This window comes from Pseudopodoces humilis, chromosome 1, assembly GCF_049639895.1.
Source record: "Pseudopodoces humilis isolate 2021_Gansu_Grassland_sample_001 chromosome 1, ASM4963989v1, whole genome shotgun sequence".
NCBI classification, from domain to species: domain Eukaryota; kingdom Metazoa; phylum Chordata; class Aves; order Passeriformes; family Paridae; genus Pseudopodoces; species Pseudopodoces humilis.
The window spans coordinates 26,507,462-26,527,167 of NC_142200.1; the positions used below are offsets into that span (position 1 = coordinate 26,507,462).

The 19,706-nt window shown below is 41.8% G+C and overlaps 2 protein-coding genes across 2 annotated transcripts; one reads left to right on the forward strand and one right to left on the reverse strand.

Annotated features, from left to right (window-relative positions):
• Positions 1-680: 680 nt before the first annotated feature.
• Positions 681-5,955, forward strand: RBIS (ribosomal biogenesis factor). Its single transcript, XM_005517055.3, has 3 exons — positions 681-813; positions 4,219-4,335; positions 5,788-5,955. Exons 1-3 carry the CDS (start codon positions 694-696, stop codon positions 5,854-5,856), a joined length of 306 nt encoding a protein of 101 aa, XP_005517112.1. The 5' UTR covers positions 681-693; the 3' UTR covers positions 5,857-5,955.
• Positions 5,911-13,710, reverse strand: E2F5 (E2F transcription factor 5). The gene is made up of 7 exons (XM_088054008.1): positions 13,553-13,710; positions 12,337-12,378; positions 10,475-10,539; positions 9,294-9,558; positions 8,390-8,581; positions 7,928-7,972; positions 5,911-6,652 (listed from the first exon to the last, which is right to left on the reverse strand). The coding sequence occupies exons 1-7, from the start codon at positions 13,575-13,577 to the stop codon at positions 6,543-6,545; spliced, it is 744 nt and encodes a 247-aa protein (XP_087910134.1). The 5' UTR covers positions 13,578-13,710; the 3' UTR covers positions 5,911-6,542.
• Between the last annotated feature and the right edge of the window lie 5,996 nt (positions 13,711-19,706).

The following is a 19,706-nucleotide window of genomic DNA, read 5'->3' on the forward strand; positions in this document are numbered from 1 at the left end:
CCCTTCGTCAGCCCAGGCTCTCCACAGCCTACCCCCAGCACCGTCGGGGTGGCCCGGGGGAGGCAGTGCCATCTCCCAAGGGCCCGCTCCAACAGAGGGAAGGTGGCTTCACCAGCCCCAGTCCCGCCAGAGTTGTGCGGCAGGGAAAGAGGGCAGTGTCCATTCCTGGGGTCACCCCCGCCCCTCCCGAAAGTTAAGCCATGTGCGCACCTCTGCGTCCCCTCCCGTTTTTCTCCCAGGGGTGTAAACCCAATTCCCTTTGCAATAGGACGCAGGCAGATTTCACGTTTTCCCAAGCGGGGTCGGGAGGCAGGAGGGTGTCCCACAACCCACTGGGAATTTACCCAAGCACGGCGTGTGCCGGGAGCTGCCCGTGGGCACGTGCTCGCGGCAACGCGGGGCTTCGGACCCGGACTTTGGCTGCGGGCACGCGCCAAGGAGCCCCCAGCCTTCCCTTGCTGCAAAAGCCGGGAGAGGCAAGCAGGGCCGAGGTTGAGGCCGGGACAGGGACAGGGACAGGGACAGGGACAGGGACAGGGACAGGGACAGGGACAGGGACAGGGACGTTCCCCAGCGCGGTTCCACAGCGCTCAGCCGAGGCGGCGCGCGCCCCCTGGCGGCGCAGGTGACAGCGCTGCGGGCCATTGGCGGCCCTCGTGTCACAGCCCCGTGTGACGTCACGCAGCCGCCGCCATGGGCAAGAGCCGCGGCGCGGCCGGCAAGGGCGGCAGCGTGTTCCGCATCGCCCGCAGCGGCGTCCTCAGGGCCAAGGCCAAGGGCAAGGCGCGGCCCGTCACCTCCGGGCTGAAGCAGGTGAGTGCCGCGGCGGGCGGAGGCGCTGGCCGGGCTGCGGCAGCGCCCCACCACGGGCAGCACCCCGGCCCTGCTGCGGCGCCCGCGGGAGGCCTCAGCCCGGCGGGGTTTCCTCCCCTTCGACCTCGCTGCGCGGCGGAGCAAGCCTCGGGACTGATTAAATCGAGCTGTTTTAGGGGCAGTGTGCGTCCGGGCACAAAACGGCAAAGCGCACGATTTTCACCCGGAAATTAGGTTTGTATGTGAATGTATCATCTGCAGAAAGAGAAGCACAAGAAATTAATTTGGCTAATCTGCAGGCATATGCCACAGAAGGCATCCGGCTGTGCTTGAGGGGTGTCGCGGAAGTATCTGGTAATATCTCGCATTGTCCTCGGGAACGCGATGCTAAGGGGCGCGTCAGCAGCAGTTCAGCGAGTTCGCGTTCACTGGACTGCATTCACAGCGTCGCTGAGGGTGTAATTCAGGGTACAGATTAACAAAACGCCTTGGTCCAAACCGGGCGTAGTTACCACGACTAACAAGGTGAAGTCCTGCTCCTTTCCATCACATTCCTCGTCCCAGGAAGGGATCCCTCTGCCAGGCTCTGGGCTATATTCCCACAGCTCTCCTTGATGCTGGCTCAGGAACTCTGCCCACTAGGTGACTCTACTTGCTAAATCAGCGGCAAAAGCCATTAAAAATACATTTTGCATTTTTATGTGCTGGGTTGGTGAGTTGAACAAACTTAATTATGAATGAATGAATGAATGCAAAGAGAAGCATTTTGGTGGGGAAGAACCAGAAAGGATGGAGCCTTTTCTGATTCAGTAGCTGTTTATTTGCCTCAGCTGTCAAGTTAAACTGTCAGTGTGATACAGTGAACAGACCCTAGGAGTGTGCACTGCTGGATGTTTTGCTCTTAATTCCTCTCTGCCCCTTTTTTGCACCTTACATGAGCTGTGATGCTCTATAGATGCTTCTGTGAGCAATTTAACATACTAAAGCAATGGAAAAACAAAGACGCAGAAATAATGTTGGTATTTTTGTGTCTTTAGAGGAGCACAGCTCAGAGGAGGGGCAGAGTGGGTCATGGAGCAGGGAGCAGTGCAGGGGAAGAGGTATGGAGGTGATCTAAGCAAGAGATTTCCAGTTGTGAGCAGCAAGTATGGTATATGGAATATGGTATCTTCTCAAACCCTGCCTCCAGCCTGAGCTGTGTGTTCTGCAAGAGTTCAGCTGTCCCTATAGAAAAGCATCTGTTCATAAAAACAATAGAGGCAGATTGTGGCTTATTTTTTCCACTTGATGCAGTTGCAGTCTGCTGGACAGACATAAGTAAATGGCTCTTAAAAAAAGGCTATTTCAGATTTTCTTCTGCAAGCCAGAGCCACTTGACAAATTAATCTGGTGGACAGACAGGAATGTAACAAACTTTAGAAAAAAACATGTTGCTGGCGTCACATGTCCTTGTAGTCTAGACAGTTCTTTGTAATAAAGGGAGAAACAGGTTTAAAATCATATTCATGAAAAGTCAGTAGCTTATTAGGAGTAAAATTTTATTCTCTGTGTTTGAAGCTGTATTCTTTAAAGCATTAAGCCTTTGGGCTTAATGTAATTTACTTACCATTAAGCAGTATAGGAAGATGCTCAGAAAAATAAAATTGCTAAAATACATTAATTCATTAATAGCTAAAAGCCCTTTGTAACTGTTCAGACAACTTTTGATGTAGATACCCGTGGTAGCTATAGAGCGTCTTTCTGTGGAGGAGTCCTACCTGAGTACCTGAGGATATCACATATTAAAACATAACCTTCTAAAACCCCAGTGAAGCTGGAAGATGGTGACAAGCCCTGATTGAACACATTAGTACATCATGTTCCAACAGTTCATCCACTCTGATCAGAGTTGGAAGCTGGGACTGTATTTCTCCAGTCACTGTCCCAGTTGAAGTGTTCATCTGAGTAGACCTGTTTTATCAGCCTCATTGCCACTGCTTTCAGAATTACTGTTACTGTATACATGCTCTGAAATTATAGAAGTGAATATGTGTAACCATTCACAGTTTGCTTCTGCCTGTTTAAATTGCTAAGAGGTGAATTACAGGAGTAGCCTTTGAAATAGCAGTAGGTATCCTGAAATTTGGGGGTGCTTGAAGACTTATGTGTGTGCTTCTGGAATGTTTGCAATGTAATTACCTGGCTATGCTCCCGTTCCAGACTTTGGAAGCAGCAGGTGCTAGGGCTGAGATCAACTGAACCTTACTTTGCTGCAGTGGTGAGTTTATGCCCTCTTGCATCCATCCTGCTCCTGTACCAGACAGCTGTCCCCAGAGTTCAACACATGTCCATATTCTAGTGCTTCCTCTTTGAAATCAAAATATTTGATGAACTTACAGAGGCAGACTTAGGCTAAAAGAGAGGCTGAGGTGCCCAGAGATACACATTCTACTCTGCTACAGTTGCAGAATTTTTTTAAACACTGTGGCAAAACCTGGTAGATGCTGTTGGCCAGGCCTGTAATATGGAACAATTAGGATGCAAAGTGTGATGATGAAAGGTAAGCTTCTGGAAGAAATTCAAAATAGTAAAATCATTTACAAATTGTATTTGGTTTGAGGGGCTACAGGCATAGCTTCTCTAAAAAGCTGCTAGAAGCTTCCCTCATGTCTGAAAGCGCCAGTGCCAGCTGATTTCAGAATGGATATGCTGCTGGCAAAGGCAGAGCCCATCAAGCACTCGCAGTGCCTCTGGGATGATGTAGTTAAGAAACGCACCAGCAGCAGTCAGAACAGAGGAGTGAGAATTTTTGAAAGAAACTGCCCTGCAGACACCAAGGTTGGTGTAGAAGGAGGGAGGAGGAAATGTTCCAGGTGTCAGAGCTGAGATTGCTCTGCAGCATTTGTTTGACAACAAATTAAATTAATTTTCCCCAAGTTGAGTCTGTTCAGCCCATGATGGCAACTGGTGAGTGATCTCTCCCTGCCTTTATCTGTACCCACGAACCTTTCATTATATTTCTTGTCCAGCTGAGGAAGGCAGTGGTGGAGCAGCTTTGGTGGGCACCTGGTATCCAGCCAGGGTCAGTCCACCACAGAGGTGAAGGAAGGAACCCTTCCTGGGACTTAACTCCAGCTGAGAGCTGAAGGTGGTGTAGCAGGGCCTGGGAAGCCTGACTTTTGTTTTCTGTGTTCTTTCTGGATCACTATGAGCTCCCACTCCAATAAAGCAAGTTTAACTCTTTAATTTTGATTTTATTAGTACACAGCACATAGTACACAATACACAGATAACCTAATGAAGTAACAGACAAAACATATTGTAACATGTAACAATGGATCCATAACAATTGCAAAAAATGGGGCAATTTCACATCAGTGGAATTTTTGTTTAGTATACCAATGTGTGTGTTTTTTTCTCTCCCAGATAAACATTAAAAATGCTGAAAAAGTTAGCACAATAAATAAAGCATTTGCTGAAGTTCAGAAAGAAATCCAACAGCTATCAAAAGGTACCACAGTAGAACCTCAGAAGACTCAGCAGGTAATTTCCCTTTGTAAAAATCTGAGGAGAATTAAAATAATGTGTATGTTTAAAGCATTATAACGTGTCTCCAAGACTGCATGCAGTCAGTTGGTCAGAATGTGGTGCTGGTAACATCAAGGTGCTGAGTTCAACCCCCTAAGGGCCATTTCCTTAAGAGTTGATGATCCTTGTGGGTCCCTTGCACCTCAGAATATTCTGTAAATTCCTGCAATTGCTTTAGAGTCCCAGTTTTATGAATTTCATTTGTGTGGTAATGCTGAAACCTGGTTACCATGTTCAAATTCTGTATAACTACTACAGTGGAGACAGAAGACGGTGGGCAGCCATGCTGAAGCATGCTTCAAAAGCATATTTTAAAATTACGTTCTAGCTGATTTCTAATTGTTTTTTTAAGTTAGTCCCAGCTTCATCGTCTTGATTTGAAACTCATGTCCACGTGAATAGACACAGAGAGGATGAACCTGGCTGTTCCCTACCTGAAGCACCTGACAGTGCTTTGAAACAAACAGTTCTGCCTCTCTTTGTTCCCAGTTCCTAAGCCTTCATATTACTTCATCAGGACCAACACCTGAAACATCAATTTCTGTAGTACAGGTTTTGCCTGCAGCATTTAGGATTCAAGACAGTGTTTCTCTTGCCTTTTTCTATTTTTTTTATACAGGCCTACTTGGAGTCTTGCACAAGAATTAATTCATAAAGTTTAATTTCTGACAAGTTCCTCCATACAAACTCTTTCTGCTAACTGATGCTCTAGGCATAGTTTCAGGGAGAGAGAGCAGTGCTTCAGGATGAGATGCAGATGAATCCATCCTGGCTATTGGAGAAAGATGGAATTTGGAGAGGTGGACATGAGTTGTCAGTGTGCCTAACATGATCAAGTTTCTGTACAGCTGGGACCAACTAAACAAGTGTCAAATACCTTAAGGAGAGGCTGAGGGAAAAGTGAAACAAGTGACAGTGGTGCCAGCACAGGATGAAGCCAAACCAGGATTTCAAGGCAGTTGGAGCCAGTGGTCCCATCACTGCTGGCTTGTCATTTATTCCCCAAGAATTCAGACTATACTACTGCTCCTGTGCCAGTAGGGCTCTACATGACTGCTGAATTTAATCACTCAGGCTGGAATAGTATTTTCTCCAAAGTTGCAAAAGTGTTGTTCAGAGCAGTTGTGAACTAAAAGCTGAGCTTGTCTCAGTTGGGCTGTGTGTGTTACATTACTGGTGTGACACTCCCAAAGCACAAAGCATTTTCAGATTATGTCTCAACTTCAGTGTATCCTGCAATCCCCCCAAATTATTGAAGTATGACTGCAAAATTAGCCTAAATTAAATATATAAAAGATAAATTTTCTGGACAATGGGTATTTATTAGTTTGGGTATTTTGTTTTTTTTCAAGCAGAATAAAAAGAAATTATTTTCTGCTTTAAACTGAAACTCCTTTTTTTTTCCAGGTTTCCACAAATCTGGAAGAGGAACCAGCAAATGTGGATGCTGCCACAAACCTATTATCTCAGTTGTAATGCAAAATGGACAACGAAGGGGTTGCAAGAAATGGAAGACCATAAATACTGTAGTCTTGGTTTGCACAATTTTATTAAAAAAATCTTGTTAATATACAAGTATTGGCACACTTTAATACAAACTACAAACAGACCTTTCCTATCATCTAGGAAAGTGGAATGTCAGAAGTCAGTGTGAGAAACTTAAAGTGCTAAAACAGAAGGCACTTCACAAAATTGGTTCACTGAAACAACTTACATAACTCAGACTGGTACCCTTCACTTTTCAACTTGGCAGTGAAAGCTTCAAAATTGTTTGAAAAGTTAAAAAATAATATTGAAAGCTTCTTGGCAGTAAAGCTTCAAAGAAAATGCTGTTAACTGTGAGCAAGAAGCCTAATCATTTTTTAAAAAATTATCAAAAGGCTATAAAGGCTATAAAGTATTTTTGCTTTTCTTACTGAAGAAAGCTCCAAACAATTGGCTTAGACAGGAAAACACTCAAGTGAAAAAGTGCCAGAATTTTTCATAAGAGCCCTTTTTTCTTGTTCTTGAATTTGTTTTGTGAAGTAAAGGAAGCAAAAGGAAATATACTCCCAGAGTCAGTGAACTAAGAAGTTATACATTCATTATTCAAATACTCAGGTTATGAAGAAGTCTAGAATGTTACAGTTAGAGGTAGATAAGTAGTCTGCTTGACACAATATCTAATAATTTAGTATCTGCACATCAAAGAGATCACAGACTCCTTCATTATCATCCAGGTTAAAGTTGTAGTCATCTCCGGGAGTAGGAGAGAGTCGTAAGAGAGGAAAAACTGTAAAGCAGGAATAGTTTAGTTTAAATTAAAACACTTTTGGAAAAATCAGCCCTATCCTAATTCAGTATGTTTGTCATCAGGGTTAGTCTTAATAATTAAAATAGTCTTGGTAATCTGACAAGCTCACTGGGAAACATGGTGAAAACCTGTACTGCATTCAAACCAAGGCAGTAAGTGATTTATCTATCATTTTTTCCTTGGTATTTTAAGTCTGCTGAAGAGGAGTCATAGCTGTGGAATATAGGTTTAATTTCTTCTGCAGCAATGGAGTTCCTGAGGAGCTTTTGAAAACTTTAACCAGAAGGCCATACTTTGTATTCCTTTGTCTTGGTACAATATTGCATGTATCAGCCTTCAAATAAGTAAGGAATTTAGCATTATCTCTATTTTTACAGAAGGGAAATGGAAGCTAGCAGTTTGTCTGTGCACTGCATTTCAAGGATGGACTCAAAACTGTCTTTGTGGGACAAATGCAAGTAGAAAAGCCTCAGCCCTCACTCTGCACTGTAGGAGCTCTTAACACAGTGTACATGAGCTGGGCATACCATCCCTATTCCAGAAGTGGAGGCTGTTTCCATGTTAACCACATACTGGCATGTTCACAGAATCTCATCTTGCCCCTTGGATCTTACAACCACATCTCTTTCTGGATGAGCCCTGAGGTGTCCTCTTGAGGGGCAGATATTACAGGCCTTACAGAACAGAGGGCAAAATGAACAAAGCAAGTTGAGTTCACCTCCTTGTCTGGCACCTCAGAGAGAGTGGCAGAGAGGTAGCGAGCACATGAATTCTATAGTAGCTGTGTTTCAGTGCTACGCTCATATGGCAAAGTGTAAGAACAGAAATGGGTGGCATTTGTTCTGTCAGTGTACCACAGCTGGACATGTATCAGTCTGCATCCAGAACTATGTTCTGAAATACGTACTCCAAGCACCTGCACAAAGCTTTAGGCGGAACAGAATTAAACCAGATTTTTTTTTTAATGCAGCACACTAGGCATCAGCTTGTTCTTTCTTTGTCCCTAAATTAAGTACTGGTGGGTTATTCATGCATGTAAGTGCTTGTTGGATTAAAGTTTTCATATTCTGATTGTTAAATAAAACTTGCAGGGAATAGAAAGGGGAGCAAAGACAGGAGTGACAGAGGAGTCAACACGGGAAAGTAGTTTCATACTGACTCTTGGCATCAGATTTAGCAGATGCATTCTAAATGCTGTATACACAAAAACCATGCTGCTACTTGTGATTATTAGAAAGGATGCTAAATACTTACCGTCAGAAGACATGAGTTCATCAATAATATCTCCACTGATACTTCCTGTGAAAGACGGGAGCACATGCTTTATGTATGCAGGGTTTTTTAATATGTGTTTATAGCAGTCAACACATTCTTTGCATTAAAACACTGAAGCCGAGTACACTATGGCTTGTGCAGTGTAGGAGCTGCAGAGATAGTATGCCATGTATGTGTAAAGTATCTTTATATGTCTCAGTTTCCCTCCCCCTGTACATTTTTCCCACTTATCTCTTAAAATCCAAGAGCCATATACAACATGAAGCTTATGTGGTGGTAAAGAAACTAATTTGCTCAAAAGTGGTATGCTCCCCAGAACTGGCTCAGTGGCTTCATTGGAAGATAGAGAGACTTGTTTTTTCCTCTGTGTAACTCATTGGTTATTTGGTCACAAAGAGAAGGGCTCAGGGAACAAGTGAAATATTTAAACAGGAACCCTACCTGCAGGCTCCTCCATCTTTGCAATGTCAAATGAGTTTGGCTTGAGAATACAGTTGACATCCAGAGGCAGCAAGCTCTGGTAGTCACTGGAGCTGGCTGAGGCTTGGGCACTGTCTCCAGACAGGCTGGGGTAGAGCTCTGGCTCTGGAAGGCTGGAGTAAGGGGCTGTGCTGTCCTGCTGGGCACTGCCATCTATACAGACAGGAAGGCACGTTACAAGTCTGTTACAGTGAGACAGAACACACAGCACCTGCCCCCTTTTGAGGAGAACATGGCCAATGTCTGGCATCAGGTGAGAGGAGTCTTCCCCTTCCACAGTCACAATTTAATTAACTGTCAATTAATTAAAGGTTAATAAATGAAGGTAATCAGGACCCCTCAGGAATGCAGTTGTAATACAGCATTTTCTTAATTATTTTCCTATTACCTATTAATTTACTATTACTGTGAAAAAAATACCTGATATTCAGGCAGCCTCTTACTGTGACTATGTGGAAGAAGGTAAACAACCTTGTGGTACAATAGTTGGTACTGGCGCCTGTATTAGCAGTCTCATTTAAAGGTACATGTTCAAATCATATCCTCCGTCAAGAGGTTTGCAATTTTGCTCCGTAATGCATTCTGGAGAAGCACCTCAGAATAATTAACAGGATTACATCCAAAACCTGTTCAGTGTAAGATGGTAAAATGTGAGGGAGGCATCTGTTTCACCAGACAAGAGGAAGAGGTGTCTGTAACCTGAGAACTGTTACTAAGCCCCTGGAGTAGTTTTTTAATGGACAGCTGCTACCCTGTGCAAATTCTTGATCTTTCCTTTGTCTGCCACCTTTCTTAACAGTTTCTTTTTTCCCTCCAGCTGCCTTCCTCCCTCACCCATCAGAGGTAGGAAAACCCCTGGATCCACCTGATGGTGTGTCCGCAACTGCTGTTTTCAGTAACTCCTGTCCTTGGTTGGGGTCATGTTGTGGGGGATTTGGAGGAGCTGCAGCCGGTTTAATTGGAGTCGCTGGAGTTGCAGGCTGAGACGAGGGCTGTGCAAGGTCATCGGGTGGAGGAACTGGAAACACCATGGGCTTGGAGGAGCTCGATTCTTTATTTATAAGCAGCACATTGATAGGTCCTGAACTACTTTTAAGATTGATCTGGTATTTCTTCTGTCTGTTCTGGCCCTGTAAAGATGATGTATTATGAAAGTTACTGTTCCTTGAGAATTTGGAACTGTACAAGATGATGAAGACTAAGATCAGCTGTTTTAGTCCTCGACAAAAAGAAAATAAAAACAAAATCCAACATCACAGCTGCTAACTTAGCTCCTGCAGAGAACCTTACCATTGCCTGAACCGATTTCAGCAGACAGACAAAGATAGTACCATTGATCAGCTTCATGGCTCTAGCCTTGGATGCTTTTACCAATATTAGACTGTGCTTAGCCACACTAAAAATAGCTTGTGAAATAGCTTCTCAGGTGAATTTCCGCCTTCTATAAGCACATGGCTATCACGCTTCATACAACGCTCTCTCCCAACTATGTAAACACTATTTAAAACCAAGCACTGCAACAACAACAACAACAACAAAAGTTAAAGATGGACAGAAGTAAATAATTTGGCCTCCTACTTTAATCTTGCCAATTTAATCCTTTTGGCTAAAATGAGATTGCAGTCTGTTTCTCTATCCAGTCTACTACTGTAAGACTAAATCTAAATTACATCAAAACTAAATCTAGGAGGCTTTTTCATAAGAGATCCATTTTAACAATATAACAGAGAAACCTGACACACAAAAGTCACTGAGTTCTCAAGAGAATTCATGACAACTATGCATTATTTTGAAAGCTGCAAAAGCAAGTGAGAAGAAACCAACTTGGGTATTTTGGTTTTAAAAGAAGGCAGGGTTACCATTATTCTATCTAAGTGTATAAACCCCACTTATTTCTGTCCAGCCTCGCTCTTCTCAACTGAAAAAATCCTAATCCTTTCTCCCCTCCTCTTGCACATGGATAGAGACAATTCTTCTGCTCTATAACAGCTCTTCTTTGCCACTATTGCTCTAGAACACTTAGGTAAACAAGAAAGCAGTACATACCATTTCAGGTCTAGGTACTTCTAACTGTGTACCACAAGGTGCTTGAATTGCTAGAAGTGTATCTCCTGGTTAAACAGAAATTATTAAGAAAGTGTTAAGAGTATTTTTCATAAGTCTTGTATCCACTCAAATGAGATTCTGGAAATTGTCTAAGGCCACTTAAAGTACTGCATAATTCAGCATATATAAACTTGTGGTAGGACATGTATAGTCCCTCTAAGATCCAAGTATATTGCATAGTATAAATCACAGAATTCCAACACTTAGATCATAGTTGCAAAAACCTTTTCTCACAACAGTACAAGATCCACCATGTTCTTTACCCATTTGTCTTCTAGTTGTATATATAACATAAGGTGGAAATGTTTAACTAATTCTTTTTTTCACAGACTCAAAGAATGATTTAAGTTGGAAAAGGCCTCAAAGATCCTTGAGTCCAACCTTTGACTGATCACCACCTTGTCAACTAGACCATAGCACTAAGTGTCGCGTCTAGTTGTTTCTTGAATACCTCCATAGATATTGACTCCACCACCTTCCTGGGTAGCCCGATCCTATGCTTAACCACCATTTCCTGAAGAAATTTTTCCTGATGTCCAACCTGAACCCAGTGCAGCTTGAGGCCATGTCCTCTTGTCCTGTCACTGGTTGTCCGGTAGAAGAGGTACAGCTACACCACCTGCTACAGCCTCCTTTCATGTACTTGTAGACAGTGATAAGGTCTCCCTTGAACCTCCTTTCCTCCAGGCTAAACAACCCCAGCTCCCCAGCCACTCCTCTTATGACTTCAGCTAAACCAGCTCTCTGGTCTAGCTCACCTTATGACTTTGATGAATGGTACTACAGAGATTTAACAGAAGGAAGAAGAGGTATTAATGTTCATCTTCAGTGCCAGCACTTCCAAGTATCTGAGCTCATGGCTTCCACACCACATACAAATGGGATGTAACAGCTGTCACACTCATCTGTGGCTTACTATGTGTGTTAAAATGTGTTGGTTAATATCAGGGGACCACAGTTACATGCACAGCACTGGCACAATACTGCAGATCACTTGCCTACCTGCACATCATTTCTTCTTTGTCCATAACTAATCTGGGATAACACTATTCTTTCTCTGCCTCCTAAAAAACACTTAGGTGAAATACTATGTGAGCACCACGCCAGGTGCCTCCATGTCTTGTAATGACTCTTTTCAATAACAGCTCATTTTTGTTAAATTCTGCAGTAGTTTTCTAATCTTGTGTTTTTATTTAAAAAAAAATAAATCTTCCTTGTGGCAAAGAAAAGATGGTTTTGAGCCTAGCTGGAGGCTGAACAACAATCTTCCCTTGGGTCCCCCAGGACCAAGAGATGATGTCAAGGGAAGTAACCTCTGCCAGGATTTCCTGGCAATTTCTTCAAACCACCTGTATAGGAATCCTCTAGATTTAGTAGCAATGCCCCATCATTGACCTTCAGCTGGCTCCATTTATACTGCATCACAAGCTCTGTCTGGCCACAGTTGCCACCAGAAAATTGTATGAAATTTGGATCTTCCTGTTGTTTTTTTAGAGGGTTGGACCAACATGTCCTGTCTCTGGTTCCATTACTGGCCCCTGGCAAGCTGCTGAAAAGTATGAATACCAAAAAAGACATCCAAAACCAGGACTCCAGCTGAGCTTCCATTCTATACAATCTGTGACTACAACTAGAAAATGCCAGAATTTGGTAGCCATGAACATTATGAGACCTCTACTTACTATTGATCACTGCTGAGTACTTCTCAATTCAAAATACTTGCAGGGAAAAAAGCAGGTAAGATAGCAAGTTACTTTTCAATAAATCCCTCATTTTAGAAATGCAGTCTACCAACAACTTACCATTGAAGCAATTGCAGATATCTTCATGGGTGACATAAGAAAATGTAATTTATGTCAAGGAACATTTTTCTTAATACAATATAAAACTGGTATTTGCTGCCCTTCAGAAGTTTGTCCAAACTGAATCTAAACTATAATGTTATTATTGTTAGAGGTGTAATCAAGACATTATTTTTGACTTTCAAAATGGCTCGTTGAAAATAATAAGTTTTGTGTTTTAAAGAAAATACCTGTATCAGCAAAGAAAGCACAAAAAGAAAAATAGTTGTGAATAGTAGCTTGAATGAGAAGATTTTTTTAAAAAAGAAGAACATGTAAAATCTTGTTTTGAAGAATACAATTTACCTTGCTAATTTGAAACTACAGAATTCAAGTACGTATCAGCGTTTCCCAGAATCACACAAAAATACTTCTAGGGGGAATGTTGTAATTCATCTGCCATCCCATTCCTTTGCCTCAAGGCAGGATCAATCCACTGTTCAGTCATTCCAGACAGATGTCTTTCCTCTTAGGCAAAACTTCCAGTGACAGACATTCCACCACCTCCCTGAGGGATCAATTCCAGTGCTAGCTCTCCCAAGTTTGTCCTAGCATTTAACTTCAATCTCCTTTGCTAAAAATATCATTTTACAGAAACAAGTTTCTGAACAGAAACTCCGGTAATTTTAAGTACTTTTCAATAGTATTATAGATAAGAAGGGCACTTTTCTGCTCCCATTCTCAGGTGTCTGTTTTACAACACATGGTTACAAGCAATACAGCTGGAACTCTCTGGTATATTATATACAGGATTTTTTTTCCAGTTTGAAACCAAACAAGCTTCAGGACTTTCTCAATTCCAATTATCTTTGGGTGATAGCTTAATCTTTTCAAAAGAATGAAGCAACGAAAAAGATTCATGTAAAGCACTGGTAACAAAATATAAATTCAAGTTCTGGAAAGCAACATCATTAATTTCAAGTAAGACTCTAGAATTATACTATTGACTTAATAGTTACTATATATATACACTAAATTATTTTCGTGTTACCAATCACAGTCATGGAAGTTAAAAAAATCATGTAAATAAGATTTATATCTTCTTTTGTTGAAGCAAAACCTGAAAAAATACTTGCCTTACCTTGCTAAATGAGTTACATTATGCTTTATTATCACCTACACTTTAACTGTTGATTTAACTCTAGTTCCAAAATGCACACAATTAATTTAAAAGGATATTGGTGGTTTGTAGAATCATCCATGACATTCTTGATACTTTGCTGAAGCCACAGTTTCTGCTGATCCAATTCTTTTTCTTTCAGCTCTAAATCTTCAATTTCAGCTTCCAGATACCTCAGCCTGTCTATGACTTCTTTTGTATTGCAGCCAGCACCTACTCCTCTTAAAAAGGTATAAGGATTAATGAAATCACAAGTGAAAATCTAATGCAAACATAGAATGACAATTTAAGACTATTTTCAATGTTTGAAAAATCTACTGATATTCAATATGAAGAAATGAGCATTTAACCTCCCAGTAGTGTTTTGACATGAAAATGAAAATGCTTAATTTCAGATCAAATTTAGAATTTCCCTCTACAAAAACTGATCTTCTTTTGGAATGCAGTTTTTTTTCTGTTTGGCAGGGCCTATGTCCTTCCCCTATACTTATTTTGAGCTTTTATCTTCAGAGACCTACGAGAAAATAGGCAGGGACTGTGGGAGGGCAGGTAGGTGGAGACAATGTGTCCTGACACTCCTCCCAGATTCATTCTCGGGTGAATTTTGCAACTACAAGGGCTAGATATAAAGTAGCACTACAAGTTTTCTGAGTTTCTCTTCTGTGTGCTTTAAACTTGATTTTATGTATCACAGACGCAAGTTAAAGGGAAAACAAATACAGCTTATTTGCAACTTTATATTGTTATTTTTATTATATTAATTATACTTCTACAACATCATATTGCTCATTGATTAGCACAATTAATTTTGCCATTAGTTTTACGGTGTTATATCTAGGCAGAAGTAGAAAGAGGCAGTTTTTGTTGCTCTTCAGCATGTGAAAATTTGCAGAACTGACATAACTTACTTCCATTGAATGCTGTTTTTTGACTTCTTCTCAATGAGATCAATCCCCTCCAGAACGTTGGTGATATCATAGATCCTTCTCTTCTGCCTCACAGCAAGCGTATCAGCAGCCTGTGGAGAGAACAAGTATCAGCACCTTACATGCTGAGGGAACAACGTTAAGGCACTTCTTTGGAAAAATGCCATCTAATGTAACTTTGAAGGGGGAAGTTTCCACTCTCCAAGAGCCAGGCACCATCATGAATCTGAAGTTCAGCACCTGCAGGCAGTGCTACAAAGCACAGGGAGCAGTCCCCTGGCTGAAGAGGGGAGCTCACCAGGGTTGCAAAGACCCTGGTCAGTATCTGGAGGATTTTCAGTTACATGGAAGAGCTTGCCATGCTCTTTCTGCAGGGCAGGAAAAGGTATGGAAGGCAGGCAATGACACCCTTGGGTGGGGCAAGCCTCTGAAGGCAAGACCATATTAAGTTTATTATTCCTTCCACTGACACTAAAGCTATTACAGCCTTTGTTTGGATTCAGTGGTGCCAGGATACGGAACAACAGGGCTGTAATTTCACAGAGTGTCTGCAGGAGAGCTGCAGTATTTCAGGCCAGCATTGTCCTTGCACAAATGCCCCTCGCAGGGCACATGGGCTCACTGCATCTGTCACACTGAGCACCAGCACCCTGGCAGCTCTGCCAGGGATGTTGCTGCTGACACACAGCCAGCTGTGCAGTGCGGCTGAGGACTGTCACATCTCGCCCCTCCGAGCAAAGCAGCGTCAGGCAGAGGCAACCACTTTGTGCCTTACTTCTTTCTCTCCATGGTGACTTCTGTGTAACTGATGCAAAGAGTTAAGATAAAATAAGCAAAAGGGCTAGTCACGCCCTCCACATGAAAGCCTCCTTCAAAGGAACTCAAGTTCAAAGAATATTCACTAAAAGAAGGAAAAGCAGAGAGGAGTTTAACTCTGTAGTTATTCGGGACACTTAAATATAATGATTACATGGGATTGTATGTATTAAACAAATAAAAGAAGAAAAGTAAAGAGAAGGGTAGGTAAAGACTTCTGAATTTGAACTAATGCATAAAGGCAAATTTCTACTACAGGAACATAATGATTTATTTCAGTTTGTTCCAACTTCTATTAAATATATGCTTTTTGTAAGCAGCCTATATGAAAGAAAGGTACAGCTCGAGACAACCATAACCTGGAAAGAAAACCAAATTTCTTTGCTTAATAGTACCATTACCTTTTGCTACTGAAATAAAGCTGAAAGGACAAAAAGAAAGACCAGAGATTAAAAAAAATACCCTTATAGCCATGAAGTCTAAACACTGCTCTTTCTCCTTGACAGTGATGTACCCACTAAACACTGTTTTCACTGACACCATTAGCAAAATTTATCCTTTGTATGGTCATCAGTATGAGTATTTTAAAATATTTTCTTAACTAAGAAAACAAGATGCATGCAAAAACATATAAAGCACAGTTTAGTTCTCTCCAAGGAAACTGGCTCTTTGATCCCTTGTTTCACTAGGTATGCACCTGCTATCTTAATCTGCTATTTTTGTTGCATACATACACACTGCTTCCAAGGACTTCTAGAGAACCTTAAAAATCTAACAAGTGACAGAGTTGATGTCATTCGCACCATGCTGAACCAGCACCCCATACATCTCACAGTATTCAGATATTCTACAAGCTGTTTACATTATTTAGTGTAAGGAACGGACAGCATACACTTAGATGCTATTTAACTTTCTGCTTTTTTCCCCACTGCTCCACATAGACCTAGGACTTAGTCTACCACTTATGGCTTGAACAATGAAGAAACTGCTCTGGAGACAGATTTCATTGTCTCTTGAGATTTTCCCAAAGGCCTGTCTGCAAAATATAAATGCTTTACTAATCTTAATGTATTTTCAAACTGTACTGGTAGCAAAAGATACCAATGTACCTAAATTTGGAGCTGTGAAACCAAAGCTTAAGATGTAAAAAAAAAAATAAAAACGTCACTTTTTCTGAGTATCCAATTTCAAATGTTTCAAAGTTGAAGTAACTGTTCCACTCTAAATGCTATTGCATTTTGTATGACCAAAGCACAGCTCCCATGCAGCAGCAGATTCACAACTACCAGCTCCAGATCCCCAGGACAGGGGCTCATTTCATAGGAAAATGAACAACACAGTTACATATGTATTTGGCTTGACTAGCCCTATATACAATTCAATCACTGCTACGAAGTTCAACTACTTAAAACAAGAGTTCCAACACAAGCTGGGGCCAGTTTCCAAGCTGAGAAGTTTAATCCAGACATTCACTAGCTTTCTGACCTTGTAATCTAATTAACTTTTTAAAGTTTCACATATTTTAAAAAGCAATTGAGAAGTTCCTCCCTGACATTCTAGCAGTTATCAGTGTGATACCTTCTGCAAGGTACATGGAACAGAAATTAAGTTCAGTCCTCTACATAAACGATTCACTAATAATTTAAATAATTAAAAGAGTTTCCTGAGACAAATCTGTTGTCAAAAACACTGTTAAAACTCATCACTTCTCAGCCTGTTTCTAGGAAGGGACATCTGCAATGATGGCCCTGCTAACATGGGTGGACGTAGCTTCCACATTCAGAGTTCTTTCATAAAATCTTTCTAATGTTAAGCTGCTGAACTGTGTCGTTATTCCTAGTATCTCCTACTTTGATTAAGTACATATTCAAGCCACTCATGAGTGTCTCACAGACAGGTTCAGAGCTGGAATAAAGTACCTAAGCACAGAGCTATGGTTCTGTGTACCTTCCAATTGTGCAGCTCCTGGAATGCAGAAAATACACTGTTCAGCACAGGTTCAGCTGCAGGCAGGCACACATGCCCATAAAATCTGTAAAATCTAATAGACAGCCTCTTTCTTTTTCTGTGGAGTACAGCAAGTGTAAGGCAGTTATATGCCTTTGACAAGTACACTACTAAAACAAGTAGATTTTAGAATATCTCATGTTTTGCACTGATGGTCAGAAACACTACTTAACCATCATTAGAGCAGGGACTGTATTCTGCTGGTAACAAAGCCCACTTAAGAAATTAGGGCAGAAGTATTGCACACTATGAACAGCATCCATACAGGTGGTTTATCCCTTATTCACTCATCCTGCTCTTTTTCTCTCTTCCCTGTAATTCATGGGCTGCTGCAGATAGAAATTTAGTTTTCTTTCCCTTCTATATTATCTCTTAGTGTTTCAAACTTAATTCCATAATTAGATTTCTTTAGACAGGGCTATTCTGTGACAAATATGTCATTATTTTACAATAACTGTTTGATTTTAAAGTAAATGCAAAATCCAAATTTCAAGTAAAGAAAATTACTTCCACAATTTTTGAGATATTACCAGAGAAATGTCCAGCACTATAACATTTTCACAGCTTCCTCTTACAGCCTGCTGAACTATAATTATAGAGGTATTAAAGATCACCAGAAAACAACACAATGGACAGATTTTCCTTCTCAACTGCTACATCACAAAGCTGGAAGTCCACCTGCTTTCAAGTTTTATTTTCTTTCTAGTTCTGGTTTTGCTACAGAAATACCAATCAGCAGCACAACATGAGACAGTCAATACTAGCCAGCAGGGAGCCACTTAAAGGTGTTCACTGCATGAATTATTTCTTGGAATGCTCTGTTCCATTTCAAGACTGTCCTGTTCTTCAGTTTTCTGAGCACACTGACATAACAGGAATACACAAAATGGTCTTCATTTTTCCTTAGATATATGGCTTATTTAGGAGAAAACCAGTTACAGAAATGTATGTTCTGACTCACTGCTTATGAAAGTACCAACAATTTATGCACTGCAGTTAGTATTTACTTTCAACAAACTCTAACCCGTAATTCAGAAACCAGTCTCAGATAAGTCTTGAGCAGAAATGTCTGTGATTGGTTCAATGCCCACTTAACTTTTCCGTGGCTATCAACCCTTTCATTCCCTCTGAGTAGGCACCTTACCCACTAAAGAGAACAAGAAGCATTGTACCATCCCACTACACAGCCCAACTTTATTGTTGAAGTTAATCTTCTTTGGCACTTTAAGCCAAGCTTTTGGGCCTGATGTCTTACAAACTGAGTATGTTTTGCTTCTCAGATTGACCTGGAACATCTCTCAGGACATGACAGACAATAAAGGAAGCTGTACAACAATCCCAAAGATTTGGATATCTTCATTCTGTTTTGCTAGATAAAGAGGCAACTAATACTAAGCAGTTCATCAACTTGTCCAGACCACAGCACAACTGAATGAGGAATATAAAAGCTATTAGTGTCCTTCCCTATTCACCGTGAAGCTTCATTAGCCACAGTAACATCACCAAAGTGCATCCACTCTGAACAGGGATGCACAAATAATATCCAAGAACACCGTTCACCTCCTGGGGCCTATTAAGAGTAATCAAAAAATAGGTCACTTTTCCAGAAAGGACCTTAAGCAGAGCACCAAGCCAGTCTCTTGCTGCATTTTGCTGAACACCTCAGCTGTTCACGGACAGCCTTACCTAGTTAGGTTAACACAGCTCTGCCTCAATGCACTGCACACCCGACAGCCCAGAGGGCCCGAGCTCCTGGGCCAGAGGGCAGCACACTCCAGGGAACTGGCAGGACACAGCCCCAAGGATCCCTCCTGCAACACAGGCACCTCCTGGCACCAGGACCTCGCCAAGGTGGGCTGGTCCCAGAGCATCTCTGGAGACCCTCCAGCCCCTGCAGCCCAACATCCTCATGCCTTGGAGGCAGCGGGCTGGCTGCAGAACTGGGTGACAGTGATTTGTCGCTCATATGCCAATTCAGCTTCTTTCATTCACACATAATGCAAAGTATGAGGTGGCAATGGTCTGGTTTTCAACATAATTTTCTCTTACTAAAAGGAGGGGGGTGGGCAAGAAAGAGGTTTAAACAGCAGTCCATACACTGAGTCAGTGCAGGGAGCAACACAGGGCAGTAAAAAAAAAAAAAAAAAAAAAAATCACATAATTATTAGGGCAGGAAGAGACCTCTGGAAATTATTTAGTCCAACCCCCACCAAGGTGGGGGTCTCCTGGAGCAGGTGCACAGGAACTCGTCCGTATGGGTTCTGAACGTCTCCAGAGAGGGAGCAGCCTGTTCCAGGGCTCTGCCACCCTTAACGTAGAGAAGTTCTTCCTCATGTTGAGGTGAAACCTCTTGTGCTTTAGTTTATGGCCACTGCTCCTCGTCCTGTCAGTGGGCATCACCAAAGTGTCTGGCACCATCCTCTTGGCAGGCACCTATAAGATATATATGCACGAATAGACCT

Coding starts and splice junctions, on each gene's coding strand:
- E2F5 (XM_088054008.1), bottom strand. CDS start 13,577: ATGGATGATTCTACAAACCACCAAT. Junction 10,540..12,336: donor TATCTGCAATTGCTTCAATG/GTAAGTTGTTGG, acceptor CTGTTTAACCAG/GAGATACACTTCTAGCAATT. Junction 9,559..10,474: donor AAGTACCTAGACCTGAAATG/GTATGTACTGCT, acceptor TCATCTTTACAG/GGCCAGAACAGACAGAAGAA.
- RBIS (XM_005517055.3), top strand. CDS start 694: ATGGGCAAGAGCCGCGGCGCGGCCGGCAAGGGCGGCAGCGTGTTCCGC. Junction 814..4,218: donor TCACCTCCGGGCTGAAGCAG/GTGAGTGCCGCG, acceptor TTTCTCTCCCAG/ATAAACATTAAAAATGCTGA. Junction 4,336..5,787: donor AACCTCAGAAGACTCAGCAG/GTAATTTCCCTT, acceptor TTTTTTTTCCAG/GTTTCCACAAATCTGGAAGA.